At 43.3% G+C, this 24,587-nt stretch overlaps 2 protein-coding genes across 5 annotated transcripts in view; one reads left to right on the forward strand and one right to left on the reverse strand.

Moving 5' to 3' along the window:
• The window catches only part of Klp31E (kinesin-like protein 31E), a 101,924-nt gene extending 93,694 nt beyond the window's left edge, over positions 1-8,230 (forward strand). For 2 of the 3 annotated variants that reach the window (XM_065433944.1, XM_065433947.1), the window contains 4 exons: positions 572-692; positions 1,386-1,556; positions 2,722-2,930; positions 4,826-5,896. In XM_065433944.1, the coding sequence (XP_065290016.1) occupies positions 572-692; positions 1,386-1,556; positions 2,722-2,930; positions 4,826-4,934 (610 nt within the window). In that variant the 3' untranslated portion in view covers positions 4,935-5,896. Of the gene's footprint in view, positions 1-571; positions 693-1,385; positions 1,557-2,721; positions 2,931-4,825; positions 5,897-5,917 lie in introns of those variants that run through there. The other variant, XM_065433945.1, reaches the window with a different exon arrangement.
• A 4,078-nt stretch (positions 8,231-12,308) lies between these two features.
• LOC135903640 (PMS1 protein homolog 1-like) lies at positions 12,309-24,328 on the reverse strand. 2 transcript variants are annotated; one of them, XM_065433949.1, is made up of 13 exons: positions 23,814-24,328; positions 22,595-22,880; positions 21,958-22,092; positions 21,041-21,189; positions 20,392-20,517; positions 19,480-19,629; positions 18,224-18,691; positions 16,458-16,647; positions 15,986-16,112; positions 15,284-15,421; positions 14,489-14,689; positions 13,713-13,843; positions 12,309-12,690 (listed from the first exon to the last, which is right to left on the reverse strand). In XM_065433949.1, the coding sequence occupies exons 1-13, from the start codon at positions 23,952-23,954 to the stop codon at positions 12,359-12,361; spliced, it is 2,574 nt and encodes an 857-aa protein (XP_065290021.1). In that variant the 5' UTR covers positions 23,955-24,328; the 3' UTR covers positions 12,309-12,358. The 2 variants fall into 2 exon arrangements, with proteins under 2 accessions (XP_065290021.1, XP_065290022.1); XM_065433950.1 differs by lacking the exon at positions 13,713-13,843 and having other exon boundaries at positions 12,554-12,690; positions 23,814-24,327.
• Positions 24,329-24,587: the final 259 nt, after the last annotated feature.

A 24,587-nucleotide genomic window follows, 5' to 3' on the forward strand; every position in this document is an offset into this window, starting at 1 on the left:
AAACGAATATTGCAATTTCCATCTGGTGTTGAGTTTTACATACCAGCCCCTTTTCAAGCACCTTGCAGCATTTCTTTTTTTTCTTTTTCAGTTTCCACAGACTTCTATATAGCAGTAATTGTTCAAGGTTCCCGAGATGGTGTCCATGAATGTAAAGATGTGCAGTGAACACCTGTGCCTTTGTCCATTTCCCCTTTGCATGCGTCCACTTCCTCTTGGCTTTGTGTTGAGACTGGCGATAGTCAGAATACAGTGATTGCAAATATTCTGCTTCATACAGCAGATTCTGTGAAGTGACCATTTTTAGTGACGACATGTGGTGGTCTACGCAGGGGCTGCTGATGGACGACGCTGTGTCGATGGTGCATCATAGCAGTTTTTGGATGTAACAATAGGGAAGAGAAACCTAACAAATCGGAAGCTAAAACACATGACCTTATGGGAACTAAATGGGACCAGTGCTTCAGAGCAAAATATGGGAAAATGTAACTACCAGGGATGTGAAGTGATTTTCTACAGTATATGAACATGTTTACTTTCCCAATAGTGCCAAAGCCTTGTCTTTGCTCAGGTTTGCCTGTGTTGGCAAGCTGGCAGGTGGACACCAGGCAGCAGTGATGTGCATGGCAGTAGACGAAGTGGATAACGACTCCAGTCTTGTGATCACAGGCTCCAAGGACCACTATATTAAGGTTAGCAACATGCTCCGCAGCTAGTTCTTTTTGACTCTCGTGCAACAACAATGCAACAACAAAGTTGTTACATTGCACAGGTCTGGTGAAAATGGCAGGTGGACTGTTTTCTTTCTTTTTTTTTAATTGTGCTGTTTTCAGTTCGAGAAACGTACAGCTAATGGTTTTTTCAATATAGTTACATGCCTGAAAGCTAGCTATGCCTACAGTGTAAGGCTTCACATTGACAAAAGAGGACTAGGACACAGTCATTGCTGTCAGTGACCTAGTCTCTTGCATCCACATGAAGCCATGCACTGTAAGCATAGTTCAGGATAATCCACCAACTAGCCCAAACTTTTACATTCCTGGAAACTAATTTTGGACTTTGAGTATATTGCAAAATTCTGCCTAGGCATGCATACAGTATTGTGTAGTTCTATGCATGGTGCAACTATTTCTGTGCTCTGGAAACTAGGCATTTGGTAATGGCAGTGTGTATGATGTGACGTGTACTCAGTAGGCATTAGATACCTGGTACCGGTAAACTGTCACCACATCATCATGTTTGAACTTGATGCATTCTTATACTGCAGGTTTGTACTTTTGACAGCACAGGGTGGTTGTTAAGAGTTATTATAGACAGAAAAACTAGGGTGGTCGTGTTTTGTTGGTATCGCTTGTCCAAGTACATTGTCGCTTTGTGCTGCACAGGTGTTTGAAATCCCAGAGAGTGGGAGTGGGGTCCTGACCCCCAAGGTGAACCTGGAGCCACCCCACTATGACGGGATCCAGTGCCTTGCTGTCTACAATGACTACCTATTCTCTGGCTCGCGCGACATGTGCATCAAGAAGTGGGACCTTGCCAATCGATGCCACGTTCTGGTATGTCCTGCCCATTGCAAGATGCGATTCATGCCACTTGCATTTACTGCATGGTACACATCATTTGAAGAGAGTGCCGAGTGCTAGTACACTCAAACCTCGTTATAACGAAATTGGATTTAAAAGAAAGTAAATGAAATTTCCCTTGAAATTCCCATAGAGATCTATGTATTTGAAACCTCGTTTTAGTGAAGCAAAATTTTCCTGCCAATGGATGTAATGAGCTAGATTTGTCTCCAAAACCAAATACCTAATCATGGCGTGCCAAGTACATCAATTTCTGCGGGTTTCACCACTTGTTAGCCGTGGCTGTTCAAAACTTCCATGTCTCCACATCGAATGCGTCGTCGAGGAACTCTATCTCACCACCCTGCGTAGCTGCACACCTGTGCACAAGCAGCAGCTCACTATCACACTTCTTCACTGAAAGCTTTCTTGCACGTGCCTGGCTGTGCAAGACCCACGGCGGTATGAAAGATTAGTGCACTCACTTCTATTTCACGGTGCGTTGTGCAGGCATGTGCAGCTAGGAGGTGCAGCTAGGTCACATGCAGCTACGTGTGGAGGTGTGAAAGAATAGTGCATTCACTTCTCCCTACGTTATGGGATGATGCGCGGGCAGTTAGCTGGGCATGGTCTCCGAGATCGCATTGCCTCCTCGACCACTGACATTGCTCGACATTGCTGCTCAACCGCGGCGAGCCAATTGGAAAGCGGATGCGAAAGAGCATCACAACTGAACAGAAGGCAGCTATCTAAAGGCTGTCGCGTCAAGTGCTAAGTCATGTGTCACACACTCCAAAGATTTTTTGGTTGTTTTATTCATGTTTTATTGCATGTGTGGCCATGTAGCAGTTACGCTGCCACAAGGCCATCTTTTTAGTACCATGTTTACAATTTGGCACCCAATTGGGCATATATTGCACTAAATGGCAATGACTGATATAACGAAGTAATTTAGGCTCCCCTTCAACTTCGTTTTAACGAGGATCAAGTGTACTTATTCCTCAACACTGCTGGTTAGGCAAGTTTGTTGAGCATTGTGAAATGGCACAAAATTCTAGTCATCAGTCAAAACCATTAAATATTTGCACACCCCTATTCTCTAATTATCTTCCCAAAATTGCTCTAAGATGATTTATTCCCTGCTGCGATTTCTCTGTAGTCGCTCAACCAAGCCCACAAGGATTGGATCTGTGCTCTTAATTTCATGCACAATGGTACTGCCCCACCCGTGCTACTGAGTGGCTGTCGTGGAGGCACACTGAAGATGTGGAACACCGAAAACTGCTCGCTTGTCGGCGAGCTTAAGGCACACGGTTCACAAATCAATGCCATTGCCACAAACTCGTCCTGCGTCTTTACAGCATCCAAGTAAGGGTTTCAGTCCTTTCTTAAGTTTGGCAGTTAAAATCCTCCTGTTTGCCCTTAAAGGGACACTAAAGCGAAACAATAAATCAGTTTAGACTAATGAAGCATTGTTTGAGAACTTTGCAGGCAGTCATTTAAAAAAAATAGTTTGAATATTAGATGAGTAAATGAAGGTCGAAGTATCAGTATTTGAATTTGGCGCCAAAACCCCGACGCCGGGACGCCAACGTGACGTCGGGGATTCCAAAGTAAGTTTTCGCATTTGGGCCGCGTTCACTGAGTAAAGGTTCCCGAAACTTGCCATGTTTAACATTTGGTTCCTTTAGAACACAATGCAGTCAATCTGTACCGCTATACATAATTAGTGGGCGTTAGGAGACGCCATCAAAATCCAAGACGTCACAGCCACCAGGTCCGGGAACTCAAGTAGGCGTCGCGACCCGTATTTCGTTCTTGCACTTTTTCTGGCTTACCAAACGTCTTATTGTTGTAAGAGTGGCGTTTTTGGTGCTGTAGAACGGTAATTTACTGATGCAGAAGAAATCATTTTTTCCTTTAGTGTCCCTTTAATGTGGGCTGTGTGTTCTGTATTTGGGACACTTGTGTTCTCATGTTTTAATGTTACGGTATTGTTACGTATTCGTTTCACTTGATTTTGCTCGGAAGCTATAGTGTTGCAGCCAGAGTAGTTACCTATTGGCTGCCAAAACTGGCAAACTGCTGGGCATTAAAATGGGGGCCATAATGCCGAAGGTGGCGAATGATGCTACAGCCAACATGAGCTGTACAAGTTCAGAAATGTCAACAGATTGCACTGTCTCGACCTCAGGGGTGGTTTGATTTTTTTTATTGACCTATTTGTAAAATGTTTACACACATCCCATATTTCCCATGTCTGATCCCACCAGACCTTTCCAAACGAAATCAGTCATGGCGGAGCAAAGTTTGCAGTGCAAGAAGGGGAAATAAACAGTAGCAGTTGAGATGGTGATAACTGCATTGCTGCTATCTACATGCCTCAGTATTTGAAGCTTCTCCACATAAAAATGAATCTGACCGGTAGTTACGGTGCTGAACTGAGAAAAGCTGCTTCATATAGTAAAAGCTTATTTGTTTCCGTTTTTCTGTGTATATCAATGTAGATAAGTATATAATGGATGTGACAGTGGAAGTTAGTGCAGCGCATACCGGGAAAAATAATCAGAACCAAGGGCCTCATGGCATGTATAATATTTGGCAGCCAATGGGCTAATTCGGCTGGTGCAATATAGATGCTTTTGAAGTAGTACTATATTAATATTGAGAGAACAAGGTATTCAGCAAGTGTGATTTGCAGATCTGTAGGTATGTTGCGCACATGCCGCACAGCAAGCCAGACAGAATTATCATTAGCACACGTACATTCAGAGTGCACTTTAACACCACAAAGCCAAACTTGTCATATTTGATATGCTGAGTTTGATACCTTGAAATCCTGATTTATGCAAGGAAACTTAATGCAAACGCTGTAGTAGTGTTTTTAAGCTGGAGCAAAGTTTCACTTGCGTATAGCTCAGCGAACCAAGTATTAATCACAATAGTAACAACCAAAATAAATTTCATTATTACAGGCCACGAAGAGAACACTCATACTAAAAACAAGTGATAAAATTCACAACATTGTGATGCAGAATGGTCCTTTTGGTACATAAAAATGTCATAGCACACAGAGATAAGGGATGAACTGTCCAGCGAAGTGTGTGCCTTCCTTCAGGTTCTGCATATAATGCTACCTGAAATGCTTGCTTCATATCACTCATGTTGTGTGTCATATCAATGGCGCTAAAATTTCTCGAGCCCAGATTCTCGGGTGGCACTGTTCAATGTGGGTTCCACTCTGTGGCGTGTGAACTTTGCAGCAACAGCGACATTAAGATATGGCGAACCCCGGGCTACTATCTTGAAGCAGAGGTGTGCACCGAGGATGCCGAGGGCAACAGCACCAAGTTTGGGCCTGGGACAGGCTAGGCTGCCTGCAGTCCGTTGCATGTCAAACAATAACGTCCGCATCCCGTCCCAGTTTACTTTTGCTTATGCGACACCTCGCACGAAATAGCCAACCTGCACTAGTTATATTTAATTTTTCTCATTTGTGGTTTAGCAGTCCTTGCTCTTGTTTGTATTTTACATTTATTTCATGCGTTATATGCATTAAGTGCTTCGAAAATGCAGCACATTAACATTGTGTTTTACGAAATCTGATTTGGGACTAAGTGCTTTAATGCAATGAGCTCCCTATGCTGTGAAACTCCCCAACCCCACTTTTTCTTTTTTTCTGAGTAGTGTATAATAGCGCATAAGAAAGTGCATAGCTTAACCATCTTTATTACTCCGTTATGGTTCCCAGGCTTTGCCATGAGTTTTTTTTTTTTTTTAATGCGAGGGTAAATGCCTCGGGGCATACAAGGGTACGAGATGGGGGTGAATAAGGATGATTAAATGAATGAAAAAAGATTTGCTGACCTAATAAAGTCCAAGAGGGATCGATAATGCGGTCCCTGCCAACCATAACAGTCAAATTCCTTAGAATGGTAGCTATGCTGCGATGACAGCGGAAAATGTGGATTATTCAAACATTCCCATAGCAACATTGCCAGCAACCTTTTTCTTTTGTGCTAGTACTTTGAACTCTGCGCAGCGTAACAAGCTGCTTTGACTTTATGCTACAACCTGTAAGTTGCTTGAGCATTCATTTCACACACCTTCATATTTACTTTCGACATCACTTCATCATTTGAACATTCCCCAACTCGGCTGTTATTTTAATTTTTTTTAATTACGCAAGAAAATGCCCTCTCATCTTTCAGTTTGTCTTTTTTAATTTTGCCATTACATCCTGCCTGCACATTTAACCACAACAATCTGCTTCCTTTCCATCCCTGCCACGCCCGCTCCCCCATCTCCCACGCCTGCCACATTCTTCAATTTGTGTCAATGTCACCACCAACCAGCGACAACACCGTGCGAGTTTGGCAAGTGCGGAACAGCCTCGAAATCTCTTCAGACCTCCCCGACTACTAGCGTCCAACGCCACGAGGATATGCCGGACGCTTAACCTACCTCCAAGGATGACGGCAACAACATGCACCAGAGCTGCGCTGTGATCGAAGTGGACTATTGTTGTAGCGACAAGGTTGTCGTTGCAGCAGCGCCCCCTGTCATCCTTAAGTGTTTTTCATTTTTCACACGAAACCATTCCAAATCAAAAGCGCTTGAGGCAGCCCCCTTTAACACCTTGTTTCCACTTCTGCAAGTGCATTTCGACTGCCCCTAGTCTTTCACATTTATTTATAGTTTCCTATTTAAAGCGTCGTCCAGTTATGATAACTTTTAATGTTTTTAAGTTTATTAAGCTTTTAACGAGTTTGTTCCAATATTGACCAAAGCTGTTCTTGGCTGCCTCAGGATCTTAGTTTTTCCTTTTTTCAAAATGTTGCCTATCTGTAGGCATACATTTTTAAATCTGTGCAAGTTTGTGCTTTGGTTAAAAGCGAAAGCCTTTTATTTCTCCTAAAGGGGCCCTGAACCACCTATTATCAGTTGAGAAATGCATTTGAAGTTAAATTTCAGAAATATTAGACTTTTTCATAACTACTATGCTGCAAAAAGTTCTTTAATGCGTTGAGCAGAAGTGGAGTTTTTGCAATCAAACATAGCGTTTGCGGTGCTTACACTCCTTAAACGATTTGCATTGCAAAGGCTACGGCGGAGGTGGGGTGTGCCCACAACGGTCTGCCTAATGAACGTCGCCGTGGCACGCAGTCCACATTTGATTTCGCTTGTTCATGTAAATGTCACTACTTCCAATTTTGGCCCCTATGACGCGTCAAGCATTGTCCTCAGCGAGCCGCAGTTCACTCGGCCAGTGGGCTCATTGCAGCGCCCCGTGGCGGCTCCTGTGTCTACGCCATGTAGCAGATAGCAGCAGCATGCAACGGCAGCATTTGCTTTGTGCATTGCAGGGCTATATTGCGCGCTCGCACTCTTAGCTCCTGTCTGGCTGTGCTATGTGGTACGGAGCAGCTTTGCCCTGCATCAGCATGATCGACAGATAGTAGCCACTTCCAACTTGCACATTTTTTGAAGCTGATTATGAAACGAAGTCTGCCAAGGTGTCTAACCAGGAGTGGCCAGAAGTGAGCGCGTGCTGGCAAGCGTGTGTGTGTGTGTTCCGTCATTAAGCGAGACCTGATGGCTACGACACCAATAAATGAGGTGGCCAAGGTTTAATTCCAACATAGGCGGCTGCCGCCGAGCGTGAGCAGACAATAGTAGGCTTCTTCCGGAAGTATGCAATTATTATTGAGATTTGAAAGCAGTTACGCTTACTTCAGCCTGTTTATAAAGCTTCGTCAGTAAATATACACAGTAACAGTAGGAAGAAGTGCACTGGTCCAAACACCCTTCTTGATTGATGTCAGCTATTGGCCAGTAGCAGCTGCATATGGGAATCCACTATATTTTGAAATAAAGCGTCCAGAAAAGAGTGAGGAGCAGACTTCTGTTGAAAAGAGATAGAGAGAAAGGCAGCTTCGTGCTCCGCTTGCGAGGTGTATGTGCCGCGTGCGACTGCGAAATGTTCACTGCTGAGATGTTCACAGCAGCATATGCTAGCCACTGACTTTCTTTCACTAAGCCCGAGGTGTGGTTCAGGGCTCCTTTAAGATATTTCTAATCAAAACTTATGAATTTCATTCTTTCAGCGACCTCACAACTATTTATATATACTTCAACTATCATTAATTTATTAATATGTCATAATGTGTTGTGCTTATTAGGCTGCGAGAAGAAATCTCATACTTAGCAAGGCTGCGCATGCTGTGTGTGAACCAGATGAATCTTATGTGCGAGTGACTGCTTGAATGCTAGAGAAAGTAGGTTATTTTTAAAACTGCGAGGGAATGTCTTGATATAGGAAGAACCACGCCCAGTAGCGAACGCCAGCATAGGGTGAAATTTCAGTGATACATTCCAGACGTGCATATTTTATTTTAATGGGTGAGCTATTTATTAAGCAATATATTTCATCATGTAGCCATTTACACTCTTTTACTCCGAATAAGTGTTCCCTTTTTATATTTACAAACCGCGACAAATTTTAGTGCCCTTGTAGTACCTGTCGATGTAACGTCTGTTTTCTTGAGGACTTCAAAGACGTGAAAAGTGTTCTGTCTTGGCCAACATTCCAGTGCTGAAAGTTCTGTACATGTACAAAGTGTAAGTAGTCGAATAAAGAAATGAGGACTGCCTGTGGGTCCACTTGCTGACTCTGCATACTGTATTGAATCCACTGGCAGCTACATGTGCAGAACGTGTGCAAGCACCATGTTTTATTTCACTGCGTAAACTGTTATGGGCTCGTTTCAATAGCCATTTCGGTTACCTATGTTGTCCGCCGCTGTCGGTGTCTGTCACAGCTATCGCCAGGAATGAGAATTCCCACTTCCTTAGTTCTCGCCGCTATCGAACCTGGGCCCTCTGTGCGTGAGTTAGCTACTCTACCACTGTGCCATGCCAGCGCTTGCCAATTGCTCTGGAAACATGGCATACACAGGCGTCCAAGCATGCGAGGATTTGCCCAATGCCTGTAAACTTTGCATTGCAGCTGCGTTGTATTCAACCAGGTGTTGCGACATGTAGCAGTTGCGTTGTATCATGCCATGCGTAAAGGGATGCAACATATGCACCTTGTAGTCTCGGTACCTGTGTTTAGTGGTACACGTTATGGCTTGGGTGGACACGCTTGGTGGACAGTTCAGTTCGTTCTCTTGAAGATGATGCAAAGAGCTTCAGTCAACGTGTGCTGTCGAAAATGCAGCGCAACAGCTTCTCCAAGGGTATTGTGGTGGCCTCAGTGTGTCGTCAGATGCTCAACATAAGAAGATTGTGGAATTCCCGGCGCAGACCTTCGTTCCTGAACACGATGTGCCCCAAGTTTTTATGGGTGATCTTCTCAATGCCTGGTTCATACAGTGTGCAAGAAGACCTTGGCATATCTGTGTACAATACACAGTGCAGCTATTTGTGCACTGGGTGTAGCTCGGACTTCATATCTATAAACAACAAAGTACCCGTAGTGCCCCGCTGCATGTCCTTCGCGACTTACTTATTGGATCATAAAGCATACCCGAGGGTGTTTCAATAAATGCATGCAAATTAAAATGCTGCTTTCTATATACTCGGTACTTGCAGTTACTCTTTAAAAGGTTTACGACTTTCTCCTATGAGCCGCTCTCCAGCTTGCACTGCGACTGTTCTGCGAGTGCCATGCAGGCCTGCGACTTTTTTGACTCGCGCCGGCACCATGACAGTTGCTCTTGATCACGGTACTCAGCCCCACGATTGCAGCAATCGTGAATCCTGATCTCGCATCATTCGCATTGCTTCAGTGTGATATTGGCGATCAAAAAGTGCAAACTGAGAGTGAGCGGCGAGGGAAGGTACGTGCAGCGAGGAGACTCTGGAAAGGAGAGGCCAGGACAGGAGGAATGTCACTCTTTAGCTTATTCAGAGAGCTTTCGCCCAATCAATGTGAACTCCAGATGTCATGGTGCTTCTAGAGAGTGGCAAAGTCAGCCGCGTGCAGAATCTTGGTTTCAGCTAGTTAATGCTGTCACATTACCTCGAAATGTCTTTGAATAAGCCCTTGTGGTGTTCAATAACCCTAAACCTTAGCTTTTTTCACAACTTCTGTTGGGAAACACCTCCAGTCACTTGAACAGCTCTTAATACAAAAAAGTATGAAAATTACCTTTTGGCTGCTCTTCAACACTTGCATGTTGAAGAATGCAAGGTGTTGTAGCTGTTACTCCACTTATAATAAAGCTCTAATTAAATTTGCATGCTCCAGACTGCTCCAAAATCAGACTGTCCTTTCCAGAATGAAATTCCATCTGCTCCAAAAATTGCTTCAGAATGACTCCCACCCTTGCTGTAGTGAGCTGGCACAAATCCAGCATAAAATGTTGCTGGAGTATAAATTTCGATGAAGCAATTTAAGGACGGCAGTCTTAAATTCTTGGATGGCATCTTCTAGTTGCAATGACAATCCACAATTCTTGTGGAATGCGAGTGTAAAAAATAGTCCTTGTCATTTAAGAAGCACATTCAAGACCACTCATGTGAGAAAAAGTCCATATTTTGTCAGAACTCCATCACAGGCTTTGGGAAAAAATTGCTGGCTCTCCCGTAGCCGAAAGTAGATGTAAGCATGAAATGGCTACCGGCAAAGCAGGTTGGTTGGAGATGATACTAGCTACAATCTGAAGATAGGCGTAGTGCATGCTTGCAATGGCAGACCTCGCCACACTGCACGATGCCGTACTGTGCACCATATTGTGCACTGGTCCATATGGATGTCATTCTTTGCTGTTACAGACAGTGACGGTAAACGTGTTCATACAGAATCTTCTGCTGCCTGTGGTGCCACCACCTTCAACCGCTTTTCTTCTAACAGTGCAGTGTGCTCGGTGTCTGTCGCTGCTTTTTCTTGTCGGCTGAAAATGTGCAGCCTTGGGCATGTGGCCGCGGTCCATGGCAGTGTTGTCACCTTCGTGAATGGCTGCATAATCCTGGCATTGTCTGCCCAGTTGAGCAGTCTTCTGCTCTGACGCATAACTTCCTAAGTGATCAGTTTCTGGAAAAAGCTTCCTACCTCTCCTTTCATTGTGCTGCATTGCTTGGCTTAAGCATTTGTGACGGCAACCTCATTGCAATGAAGAATGCTGCTAAAGCATATGCGGCTACCACGCAGGCCTGAAAACTCACCCCGCCAAAATTAGCCTGTTTTGAACTGAGCCTCATTGCAAGTCTTGTCTCGGCCAAACAACCATCCGTGGCACACTGGACACCGCCAGTGTGGTCATGCAGCATGGAGCCAACTCTCGAGGCGGCGCAAAGCCGGTGCCACGAAACTCTCAGACCGCTGGCATTTAAAAGAGCACAGGCAACCCTGGCTCAGCGCCAAAAGGTGGCAATCAAGTGTATGATGCCTTGTATCTGCCTTTTGAACGTTGCTATTGAAAATGGCAAATTAAACTTCAGTATACTAGAAGTTACAGCTTGACTGATAGTGTGGGCAAACATTAGGAAGAAATCTGAAGCAATATTTTTGTAACTTGTTTGGGCAGTAACTAGCCTATCTAATGTGGTCCTGTACAAAGGGTTTGGGGATAGAGACTGCGTTGTCTTAAGTTTGGCTGGTTGCCTGGATGATCTCATTTTGTTGTCGACCAGATGTTGCTTCGTTCTTCATCCACTCTTACCTTGAGTGCCCAGATAACTGCTCTGGCTTTTGGCTCTATTTCTCTTGGAGGTCGCCAACAATGCGAGCTAAAAGCATTTCAGGGTTAAAATACTTCTCGCCACAGAATACTTCTCACCTCTTAACAGCAAATACCATATAGACTCATGTAAGGGCTGCACTTTTTTTCACAGTTTGGCAAGGTGTGGCCCTGACAGGGGACCGAACCTTTTAGTCAAAATGGTGCCGGTGCAGCCAGTGACTACTCCACACCCTGGATCCCCGAATGTATCATTGCGTTGGAGGTCAACGCACAGCTCTCGCCATGTAGTAGGGGCGCACGAAAATTTGCCGATGCGCGCACGCGGCATCGGGGAACCAATTGTGATTGCTTCTCCGATGGAATTTTTTCCCAAATTTTCGGAAGCCAAGTTAGGCGTGCGGCCATTATACGAGTCTATACAGTAAGGGTAATGGAAAAATCGCAGCAGAACCAACCGCGAGTTGATGTATTTGTGACTTGTGCATTAAGACCAGAGCGACTGCAGATTTTGGTGTCTCTGGGGGCACCATGGTAGACCTTGCAGGGAGATGCCTTTAGTCAGTATTAAAGGGGCACTGAAAATTTTTTTACGTATTTGAACATAGTACGAAAACGTTGCTGTGAACATGCAAGCCAAATACTACTGCACTGCATGTGACAGGGAATTTACAATCTTGTATAAAAACTGTGGAAAATAGCGTGCTCTTGCTTTCACTATGAAAGGCATCGTCAAGAGCAGCTGGACCCACCAACTCCATTGGCCTCTAGCAAGAGCATTCTTGCCAATACACAATAGCTAATTTTGAGTTAAATAAATGAGAAATATGTATGCCTGCAATCTCTAAGAAGACAGAAAAATCATTTTGTCTTTGCACTGAACATATTGGAGCAGTGCATCATTACTCAAGCTCGCCTAAATCACAATGTGGATTTTGAATATAGTAGTAAAATCAGTATAAATGATACTTGTAAATGCTGATGCTGTTACATTGTTTTCCAATATACTGGTTAGAGTTTGGTTCACTCTGCTGCTATTGTTGCTCATATTGCTGCTACCTTCAAGTTTATATAGCAGGCTTTATTTCAACGCAACACTTAATTTTTATTTTAAAGAGTGACTTGTGACAAGGTGTCTTCAGGTACATGGCCAAAGCTTGTGCTCATGTCAAAGAACCGTGTGCATATGGGCCTGTTATGCACGCACAGCTCTTGCAGCAAGTCTTGCTGCTCTACCAGAAGTTCTTTAACTTCATTGCGGGACATTTTTGGTGGCATTTTGCGAACCATTCTTGCTGCTTCCTCTCTGAGCAAAGCCACTGTCCTGGGCAGGCGGCAGGTAGCCACGGTCACAGATGGACATGACGAGGCCATCTTCAGAATCTCCAACAGCTCCGACAGTGCCTGATCTTTGGGCAACTGCACGATTTCTGCTTTACTACCTGCATATAAAGGGGCATGTAAAGGGCCTGCATGGCAGCCAGAGCTTTTTGCACCCATGAGCACTGTGTGATCATCGAGGAGCCAAATGCAGTCGCAAGGGGCCTCTTTCACCATGTACCAGAACGCATCAGCTTGGCCTCCCCAGCACCCACTGGTGGCACAAAGAGTGCTGGCTGCCATACGAGCCAATTATCAAGTGAATCGCTGAGTGCTGTACAATGCCATGTCAGTCTGACGTAGCCACACAATTTATAACTTATAAGGAGCTGCGCACACAGTGCTCGGACATGTGAGAAAAAAGGAGCAGCAGGCTTACAGCATGAAACAATAATTAATCTACAGCCCATAGGCGCGGGATCAAATCTTGGCTGTGGTCGTTGCATTTTGATAGTACTGAAATGCAGGAACACCCATGTACCGTGCACGTTAAAGAAATCGTGGTTTTGGCACGTAAAACCCTAGAACTTAATTTTTTAATTAACTTACAAGCAAATTCGTTTCCACGTAATTCTGTGGCTTTCCTTATGCAAAGGTAATTTTTTGGCTATCCTATCAGTTTGGAGGCCTGAAAATGGTAGCATATCTGCTATGTTCTGACGACATGTTGAAACCTGGGATTCACAGCAGTTCACTGCACAAGTGCCCAGATGACACTATTGACAACAGGATACACCTTCCGCGAAGCTATTATAGAAAGCCAGTTTATAAACGCATCAAAATTTTGGCATCCTTTGTAGCTTATCTTGTCCCCAAGCTATCTCTGCTTTTCCTTTCTTTAACGCTGCATGCCCAGGTCACAAACAGCAAGTTTGTTGCTAGCGTGACACCATTCCTGACAAAGTTGTGAGCAAAGAGTTTTCAAAAGAGGAAACAGAAGCAAGACATGATGTTTATTATTTGGGGACAAGATAAACAAAAGTTTACACTCCTTGGGGCGCTTACGATATTGAGTGGACAGTTACAATATTGGAAATCTAGGAATAATAATTTTGGCACTACTATTGAAAGTCCCTCCACACACCTGGCAGAATTCTGATGTGGAAGCCATTGCTTGTAAGAAGTGGATCTGTTACATACAGGAATCCAGACGTGTCTCGGGCTTCATTCTTCATATTGAGCAGTGTGTTCCACAACAGGTCACCACCTAGTATGCTGATTTAGCAAGAATATATTAATTGGTTACTTTCTGCGAGCCACATGAAAGTCATTGAAGATTCTGAAATGCAGTTGTAAAAGCTAGGAATGTGAGGTAATGTTACTAATTTGATTACAGGAGCACCTATGTGCTCCTGTAATCAGAGCAGCAGTGGAACAAGTGACACACGCTCAGTAAGGACTCATTATACATTAGCAGAAAAAGACTACTACAGAACTAATCTGACACAGTCAACATAAATTACTCTGCTATCAGGCAGAGGCTTGTCTATGCAGCTCACGAGTGCTTTATGATACAGGTTTGTTTAGAAGAGCTCCTTATTTATTCGGGTTGATGATTGGGCAAGTTACAGTTGCATTCTAAAACTGGTGTAGCGCAACATGGAAAGGAAGAAACAAGCTGAGCCGGCGAGAAGAAGGAACAGAGCGCTGGTGCCATAGAAAATGGTTACCAAGTAAAAGAGTACAATTTGCATAATATAAATTCGGCATTTGATGATCAACTCGCATTCATCTAGCACTATAGTACTTGTCCTGTGTACACCTTCATGTCCATTCTTTTTATTGCATATTTATCCTTAGAGATTATACTAAGGTTGCAAGCGAAGCGATGCGAAACATTCACAAAGCAGTGATACTTACACGGGTGTTACAGTTATAGGGGGATCAGCCTCTTCTGCCAAAATGGGATACGAAGCCACAAGTCTCTTGAATGTAATTGCTTCACGTAGGCGCGCTGTATTCAGTGTGCAAAGCCTTGCCTTGTGCCAGACGACCCAAGCATCAGTGGGACATCCACGAAGTGGTCCAACGAGGGTAGTGTCCAGACTGAGTGGCTTTTGGCTGCAGAAACCAACATGGCCTTACAGTTGTACCATACACAGACTGGCTATTGATGTCTGTTGATCTGCTTAGTGGCTATAACATTCTGGGGCAGTATTCTCAAGCAATCACTTTCAGAAGATTTCATGTTGCTCTGCACTGAATGCGTTGACATCTACACCTGACAGCATTCCAGGCATGCTAGTTTCACCCACAGGTGTCAATGCGTGCTGTGCCAAGTCTCGCAAAAGGTTTAAAAAGTGATTGCATGCCCGAAAGTGACCATTCGCAAACACCGCTGATGCTGCACAGCATGCATTTTGTCATTTCCTGGCTGTGGTTACTGCATCTCAATAGATACAGAATGCAAAAACACTGTCGTGCTAACATTTTGGCGTGCGTTAAAGGACTGCATGCTGCCAGGATTAATCTGGACCTCTCTGCAGCAACATCAAGAAAAAGAAACTATGCACTGACTAATAACTCTCACCATCGCCAGTATGCGGTCGTCTCTAAGTAACGAATGGCAAGTGGATAAGGTGACATGGAAGACACCGTATCCAGCTGTGGTAGACATAGCTGGCCAAGTTCACATCACACGCAAAAATAAAGCACCTAAGGTGGCAGTAATCCTCGAAGTGCTCCTTAATGGTCTGCATGGAGAACTGCAGCTCCACTCTTTTCCAGGTTGACATAGACTCCTTTGGTGGACCACTTTCTTTTGCCTGCTGTAGCATACCAGATGGCTTGTTGCTGAAAGCAGTTAGTGAAAAGACAAAAATTTTGCTTGGTGCACCTCAAAGCAGCATAGCACATTTTATAAGGGACTATCATATCGCGAAATTTGTGGTTTTCTTGTAAATCTGCTAGTTATGACATATCATATAGATGCACAGGTGAGCAATGCGAGACTCTCAACCCTCGAACAGCGTTTGTGCAGACTCTCTGCTGCAAGTTTAGACAGATGAAACTTGAAAGTATTGGAAGCAATGAACATGTGGCACCTGTTATTCAGGGTATTAATATTCACTGAAATTTGGGCAAATAACTTGACATTATGGCAGGCACAAACAACGCTAGCTAGCATTGCACAGGTGCAAAGCTGGAGCATCATCGTAACCTTTTGTTTCAAGCTTTATAAAGAACGGCATGAAATTAAGTCAATTTGTGATTTAGAATTTGGCTTGAGGAACCATACAAGAGCACTGTATCCTTGCAATAAGTGGACAAAATTTTACTTTACTGAGTCCAATAATTTCCTTTGTCAACATTCTTCATGACAGAATTCGATGGTACTTTCTTGAAAGCAGCACTTACCAGTCTGTCTGAGCTTTTCCTGTTTGTTTTTCATACTGCTGCTTTTCATCGGGCGTAAGTGAATTCCACCCTTCTTCAAGGAGCACACTGAGCTCCATCAATGGCATTTCTGGAACCTGTGACAAGACTGGAAAGAAACGGCAATTAAGGAGAAAATGGAGACTTTTATTTCCCTAGTCGAAACATTGCCTGCAATGTCATTCCTTGTTCGACCACTGTTAATCACTTCATTCCCTTAAAGCACCACCAGTGCCTGTCGCAGTGCCACCAGTGAAGGGTCGATGGTAGTGGAGGAAGATGACTGTTAACCCCCTCCCCCCTTTTCCTTTCGCAACCTTGCAGCCGTTACAGGAGCATGCTTGCGCAAAAGTGGCAATACAACATGTTTTCAATGGATTGCATGCTTTCACAATTCTCTCCTCTGGTTGCATTACTGCATTATTATGGCGAAGAAGATAAACATGCAACTCACTCTCTTTCTTCCTACGAGCGCAGTATGTTTCCTTGGCCGAGCGCTTCTCAGTGCTCAGCATGTCTTTCAGCCAGCTGTGAACTCCTGAAGGCCTCGCTGGCATCCGCATTCTTTTGCTAGGTGTCCTGTCTTTCAGCGGACTGATCATGGGCCTCTTCTCTGCAATGCCTCCTCCCACTCTCGTAGGCTCCTGCCAGAGGTTTCCTTCAATGAGCTACAGTAGCTGTTACTCGACTACAGGAGGTGATTAGCAAGAGAAGCCCAGAAATGATGCTACAGTATTTGCTTTGATGATTACGTGCAAGTATACAGCAAGATACATGTAGTGATGATATACCTTTATATTCAAGGAAAGGCAAAGCATGCAAAAGAATTGGCGGTAATCCTTCAGTTGTCTCCTGTAGTAAGCATGTATAGTTGGACGTGAAAGTTTACAGATTGCGTGCTCACCAGATAATGTAGCAGCGAGGTGGTAATCTGTGAGAACTACAAACAGCAACACCTTCAAAGGTGGACATGTCTCTATGTTGCAACATGCCTGAAGTTTGCTTTTGCAAATGCATTAGGATTTACACTCTCCTTCTTCTCTTAGCTTCCTGCACAAAAGACTGTCTGTGGAAGAGCCTGGTTTAAATCAGTGTAACATGGTGGAGAGGCAACAGTGAAGAGGGTGTACAAGCACGGAGGGCACGAGTAGAAATGGACATAATGATCGTATCCAAAGTGATAAGTAAACCGTGTTAAATAAGCCAAAGGGAATGTAGGAGGAAGCGAGACAAAAAAGGATGGAGACAGAATGATGGAGTGCACTGCATTCAGAAGGCAGTGAGAATGGTCCACAATTGAAGAATGTGTCATTGAGTCAAAAATAAGCAGGGATATGAAATTTTGATAGCTTGCATTGGCATGACCCTAGTGTATTGCATAATGGTTTCATTTTCACACAAATCGCAAAACTGCTTTGCAAGCAAGTATGCACACATTCTATAGTAGGCAAGGCTAATCCAAAGGGATAATTAACAAGTGATGCAAATAAATAGCACCCTGACCACCAAAGCTTATGCATTGAATACCAAGTGAAAGCAGCTGGCTCATGAAAATAATGCCAAGTTATTAATGCATCCAGGTACTTAACCATAATCACATATAATAAAATTTAAGCAAGGTTGAAGGTGCAAGATGTGACTGAAATGATGCAATTGTGCTTCAGCTGTTAGTTGCATTTTTCTCTGCCGATGCCAGTGGACTTTCTCTTCTTCCTTTAATCTTTCCGTCCCCTTTTCCCTTTCCCCAGTGTAGGGTAGCCAACCGGGCCCAATCCTGGTTAACCTCCCTACCTTTCATTTATCATTTGCTCTCTCTTTCTCTCTGCTGATATAGATGTCACAAGTGCAATCGATGTTGTCATCACGCTATTTTTCTTTGTGCTTCTGTTCATATGAACTGGACATTTAAGCTCGCCTTAATTTTAGTTACCCCTGCACTTTCATTTTTCGCACTAACATGGAAGTTAAACCAGTTTTTCTGCACTGAAATAAACCAAAACAGTTGCAGCACATCTCTTTAATCAGTAAATATTTACCAGCTAGTGTGCTTTATGCGGCAAAAGAGGTTTTAAGGACTAGCCATGCACAGTTGGCAGCTTCTCAATTATGAATTATGACTGCTGCTGCCATTAGCTGGACAAAATTCCCAGGAGTAAATTTGCCAACTAGGAAAAATGTTGCAGCCGTAGGAAAATATCAGACTACAAAAGATCTGCTTACCGTCACTGTTTTCCCTTGGGTGTTCTGAAGGATACCGAGAGACCAAAGCGATGCTTGTCTTTCAGGCATACGTGGTGGTGTTGGGATGGTTTTTGAAGGTGTCAAAGTTTTATGAGATTGTACTTCTGGGAGATTTTCGCACAGAGCACTGGGTTTATCAGGAGGAACTGCTGCCTTTTCAGTAAGTGACACCACATTCTCCTTGTTCCCATCAGGAGTGGCAGGGAGATCTCGGTTTATCTGGCATTCCAAGTCTTCACAGACATCATCAGGCATCACAAAGTCTTCAAATAGGCCATCCAAATCATCCACTGCTTCTAGGTCCTTCTGATTCTGAGCTGCTGAATTGTCCGAAGAAAGAGGCACTGTCGTAACACTTTCTTCAACTGCATTGGCACTGACGTTCTTTGCAGATGCACTGCTGAATGCTTTTCTGACTAAATCTTCAAAAAGCTCGACCACTGCGTCCTGTTTGAGACATAGACATGATCACAACAGTCACCCCAAATTATACTCAGGGCCGCCCCTTTTTGAGCACAACACATCAATAGAGCTGCTGGGTTATCATAATGATTACATATGATAATTCCATGGTACACTGTTCAATCGAATGAGAACCATCTTTCAACTGCTTTCTGCCATGACATTGTCCTTGTATCGACTTGTTTTGGCAACAGTAGTACAAAACAGGCCTAAAGCTTCCACAGACTAATATTCGTACAGTCAACACAGTGAAAGGGCTATGTTTTCAGATAATTCTTATCAGATTATAGAACCCAGCTGTTGTCTGGCGAAAGCTCCTCCATGATTGAGTTCAAATGGCACACTTTTCAACTACTTTGTTGTAATAAGTCGAACCTTGATATAACAAACATGGATATAACGAAATATTGGATAGTATATTGAATTAAAGCTAGTGAAGCTAAAATGTATCTCGCCGATATCAGTGTGTAATAAATATAGGCTCATAATACTGAATTTCACATATAAAGACGGTATTTTAAGTGTCAGATGCAACTTCATTATACAAAGGTTTCACTGTATAGCATAGCAATTGCCTTAATGGAGCACAGTTTGAGGCAAAGTGAATTAGAGATACAATAACTTCTACTGCTTCTTTGAGGATGCTACTTTCCACAGTGCATGATAAAGCCACTAGATAGCCACCCAATTACCATGCATAATTTTGTTTATTTTCAATCCTCTTTATAAATGCCATTAAAGATTCAAGGAAGGCTGAAGTCTCTGATGCTCACCTTGTTACTGAATACAACAGCAGTCTTGTCTGGCTCCAAGTTCACGTCAAGCTCACTTGGTGGAACATCGAGTGAGACGACACAGATGGGATGTTTTGTTGAACTTCCATCTTGAGTACCGAGTGCTGAAGAAAACTCCTTTTGGAGGAACTGCAATAATTGAAGGTCACAAGACTCATCATTGTCTGTGTCATGGCTAATGTTAACTAGCACTAACATAACAGCTTTACTCCATTCAGATTAATGGAAGCCTGTATGTCACCATGAATTGACATGACGGACAACTACACAACCGAAACCTTGAGGACAGAGGTATACATGGCAACATTTATGCAAGCCTACCTACTCCAGACTCAGAAACTTTTGCCAGGTGCATTTTTAGTACAGTTTATTACTTCAGAAAAAAAAAAAATGTGCTTACTCTACAAACCAGAACCTTTTTTTTGCTCATGCACCCACGATTGGAGCCAGCGCACTTAATGTCAACCTAAGTTGCCATCTGTCCGCATAGTCTGCTTAGGGACTGCAGGTTCGATGATGCGGCAGCTGACAACAGAGCCATGATGAGCGAATACTGGCAGCAAGCATGTGAAAAGAATGGGCTAAGCGCTATCTTGGCCATTCATTCTTGCAGTTCCTGCAGTCCCCAACAAAATATTGCTACCACGTAGAAGCGCAGAAACTATAGTCTATATGCATGAGTATGGTATCTAAGAAGACTTGCAAAATCTATAGCCATTTACAAAACAACATCCTGAATGTTACTCACGTAGCCTATGCTTACAAATTGTTTTGTCAGCACTCCGACAGCCTCTATGATCCACGAGCACAACCCTTTGTCAGACAGCCAGCACCGAGCTGACAGCCTTGTCAAACAATTGATTTTAATCTTTCTGATCGAGAACAGAATACCTGCGTCATCTCCTTGATGCTGACAGGTCTCCCATTTACCAAAATTATACTCCTATCTGGCTCAGAACTGCTGGGTAGTTTTTCCTTGTCCGTTGTTGACATGTCAGGAACAAATAGCTTTATAACCTGCAAAACAAATCAAGCAACAGTGAATAACAAGAGCCTGCTGAAGAATGAAAACAGCATAACAATAGTGAATGAAAGCTTATGTTGAAGGTAAACACACGGCGACGGGGCATTTAAGCTCCTGCAAGAACTGAACACAAAAACAGACTACACCCCGGTTCTGTGCCTAACATTGACATTATGCCATACAGATTTAATATTTATTGCAAATTTTGGCACACACCCATTCTAATTTAATAGATTGAGGTGTAAGTTAGATAGAACCACAGACCGCTGTAGTTGTATTGCTGAAGACCTCCATTATTCAATTTCTACACATGCTTAATGCAAAAGGTGTGGCTTTGTTATCTAATAAATGCTTTTGTTTTTACATGGCACGACACCCTGGAAAAAAGAAAGAAGAATGCAAGCACTATGCAATGCATGTTTTTAAACATTTCCGATTAAGTTTCCTTAATAGAAGGTTTAGTTTCAGATAAATTATAAAGACGTTGTTGCGGTTAAGAGCATTTTCGTCACTCACAGTGCCAGAGTTGTCATCATGTGCTTCACTGTAATGCAGCAGCTGCAGTATGCCGATGCCGTACACCTGGCCAATGGCCTCCCGCATGGTTTTCACTGGCACTTTTGTCCAGATGACACTTTTGTTGTGATGGAGACTGAGGCCAATACCTGCCATGAAAGGAGTGTTGCGAGAAACATGTAGCAACAACATCATTTGACTGACACAAATTTCACAGAGAATCCAATGTATGGGTATTTACAGTTGCTAAAGAATGAAGAGGTCAAGTTATAATGTGAAACATGGCCTGGATAAAGAAATTGCACATAAATAAATGAACATATAATGTTTCAACAAGAGCCAAAGAATTACCTGTGTCTAAGATAATGGCGAACTACTCATAAACACTGGCATCATTACCATACAGCACTTTAGTAATTGTTTTCGAGAGCATGTCTACTATATATTGTATGCAACAGGTTCCTTTTGAACTCAAGGGAATGCATTGGCTTAATTTTGCAAAGGCTTCTCTTATATCACACAATATTGTGGTCTTTAACTGCATCTGGCAACACCTAGCATTGATAATCAGAGAAATAAATGTAACACCAAATTTTCCTCTCGGCAGAAGAATTGCAAAACATTATGAAAAATATCCACAAACTGCAATGAGACCTCGTAATATAGGTTTTGCAGCACACTTACTAAGCATAAATGAACAATACTTTCACTTTTTAAATGAAATATTAATTTTAAAGTAATTTCACAACTGAACGTTTTAGTCAACAAAGTAAATTCCAAATAGTGAAAAATGTCGAGCATTGTTCCAGCTGAACCAAAGCACAAAAAAATTGCTACAACAGCATTTGAAGCAAGCTATGTACAGAAATAAAATTCTGCACACCACCTATGAATGCAGCTTCTCTTTTTTAACTCACCAGGACAAGCAATGGCCATGGCATGAAGAAAATGTTGAACTTTTTTAAGCTGTGCTGATTTTGCCTTTACTGTGTCCATGTGTTTCCTTCGCACTGGAATGTTCTTGAAAATGTCTTCTATGGTTACTCGTGTCCCTGAAACATATGTTGTGTGCACATATGTTCAAGTGTTTTGTTTCAAGGTTGCAGTATTAGCAATGTTAATCTCAAACCAAGACATGCTAATGTATTCATAGACAACATGCAACTACCACCTACATTTGCATATGTTCTTTAAAGAATTTTAAAGAATGTTCTTTAAAGAATGTTTAATTTATAAATTTAAGCAGACTTCGGTTTCTATATCACCAGTCACGGAAGCCACTGGGATTTTCAACTGCAGGAGTTACACATGTATTCTATTGCCCCATTGCAGATGAGTTACACATTGTCAACATATAAGCCGTACTGTGATCAGTGACCTAAATGCAGGAAAGACATAATGCAAAAATGGATGTTTGAAATAGAGGAAGAAGTTCTACACCCTTTACAGTACAATTTTTATAAGGAATGCATATCAACAAGCTCTGCCTTGTGACCCTTTGCTATAATCGCACTATGGTTTATGAGCCAAACAGCACAATGAGCTGTGTGTCACCTCCATTCCAAGGCAAAACCTTTCGTGACACAATGTTTCCTTGCGAGTCAAAGCACAACGCCAGCCCTTGTTCGCTGTCTTGGGGCCCACTGGCAATGGTGACTCTGGACACAGCGGCAACAGCTGCAAGTGCCTGGCCACGAAAGCCATAGGTGGCAAGAGACAGGAGATCCTCCGAACTTCTTATCTTCGACGTGTAGCCAGGAAGTACGACCAGTGGCAAGTCGTCTTCTCCAACACCATAGCCATTGTCAATCACCTCAATTCTATCGAGTCCGTAATCAACCTGCAAAGAATGGGAAGCGAGGATGCATAATACAGCAATGAATTGGCAACATGCACTTACAAAGTGCTCATATATCCCCTGAACGAAGCACAAGCAGCGAAATGTGTGACATACAGGAGTCACTGCAAGCAGCCACTCCCCAGCAGTTGGGGATATCTGCCACTGTGGATACTATCGTGCCGCTCAGTGAAGGTAGGCAACCACTGGCCCACTCCTCTTTTGCACGTCCAGCCAATAATCGCTTCCGACGTCCCCAAGGGGAATAATCAGCACAGCTTGATGTCCATGCAAGCAGCTGTGTATGTGACGTGTTGCTCCAAGAAAAGGCATTATGTCAGTCTGTATAACAACGCCCAAGATGAGTAACTGCTTCACCAACTTTTTCTCCTTCCTTTGTTTACTGTTCTCATTATTCTATATTTCATTCTTTTCACTCACAATCGTGGTGAGCCTCTTGTTATGAGTGCAACGTTTGTCACAAAAGCCCCTACTAAGACTTGAATCGAAAATGCCAGCATCAAATGTATGTTTTAAATATGTTGACATCAGAAGAAAGTAGGCATATAGTCATTCAACTTAAAACCTGCTCATGATTTTATCAAGCTTAGGAACTCCAGCTAAAATATGAAAGTCATGAAAGTTAATTTCTCGGTATTATGACTGTCAGCTCACGCCCTGCAGTCGCTAACGTACCGCTGGCGATCAGCCTTTAATGTCAAACGCAGAAATTGACAAAAATGCACAAGCTCAGCCGCGTTGAGGTGAATCCATTAATTTGAGTAGTCCACATGTTGCTGCGCTGATTGCTGTGATACTAACGTCGGCGATCGCCGCGTGGCGACATCAGTGTGAAGCTTGCAGAGAATAGAGGCACACTAGTGTGGCTCTCAAGCCGAAGATGTCGTGTGCGATGTCATGGTCTGACAAACTCACCAGTTTGACGACGACATTCGTGGCACCTGCATCGAGTGAGTTTTCCACGATTTCTTTCACAATGCTGCTAACTGAAGCAACTGACTGGCTGCTATGTAAAAGCCTCGCGGTGCGCGAGTCCAGCTTCTGAATACTTTTCATTATTTGGCTTCTAGGCGAGCGTTTCGTGCAGACTTAATGAAAAGCTCGCTAATTAACTAGTATAAAGTACTGCCTGTGCCTTTTATGTTCATTATTTCGTCAATACAACGGCAACTGCGATGCCGTAGCAGCGCAGCCTGCAGAAGTCGGTCGTCTGCTAACAGCGGACTGCAGCTGCCCTACGTATCTGTTCATCACGTTACCATGTTACCTTATTTTCGTTACTGGCTTGTACTGTTTTATTGCACATCGCTGACAGAACTCGCTTTTAGAGTTCTTCGTGAACCTTCGACGTGACTGTGAGTTTGCTCAAGTACCAAATACTCCACCGCTAACGACTTTTGCCGCCTTTCTTACGTAATGATCGGATTGGATTGTCTCCAAAAGTGACTAGGTATTATGAGTAGTAGGCTAGTTCGCATTTATGTACCAGATTCAAGACCGCCATGATCACGAACCATACAATTTATTATGAACTCTCAAAACGTTCAGATGTAGTTAATATTGCATAATGTCACGCTGCATTGAACCAGTGCGTTGAACTGGCAGGATGAAACAGAACATGACAGAACTGCCACGTGTCCACAATATCGATCGAACCTTACGCGTGTGCTTCACCAGTCGCGCATGTTC

This window comes from Dermacentor albipictus, chromosome 9 (genome assembly GCF_038994185.2).
Source record: "Dermacentor albipictus isolate Rhodes 1998 colony chromosome 9, USDA_Dalb.pri_finalv2, whole genome shotgun sequence".
In the NCBI taxonomy this organism is placed as follows: Eukaryota; Metazoa; Arthropoda; class Arachnida; order Ixodida; family Ixodidae; genus Dermacentor; species Dermacentor albipictus.

What these genes read in the sequence shown, in the direction of transcription:
- LOC135903640 (XM_065433949.1), bottom strand. Translation starts at nt 23,954, where the DNA reads ATGAAAAGTATTCAGAAGCTGGACTCGCGCACCGCGAGGCTTTTACAT. An exon ending in CATGGCCATTGCTTGTCCTG is followed by an intron (nt 21,190 to 21,957) that starts GTGAGTTAAAAA and finishes CTTTCATGGCAG; the next exon opens with GTATTGGCCTCAGTCTCCAT. An exon ending in GGAAAAGCTCAGACAGACTG is followed by an intron (nt 15,422 to 15,985) that starts GTAAGTGCTGCT and finishes AACTGCTTTCAG; the next exon opens with CAACAAGCCATCTGGTATGC.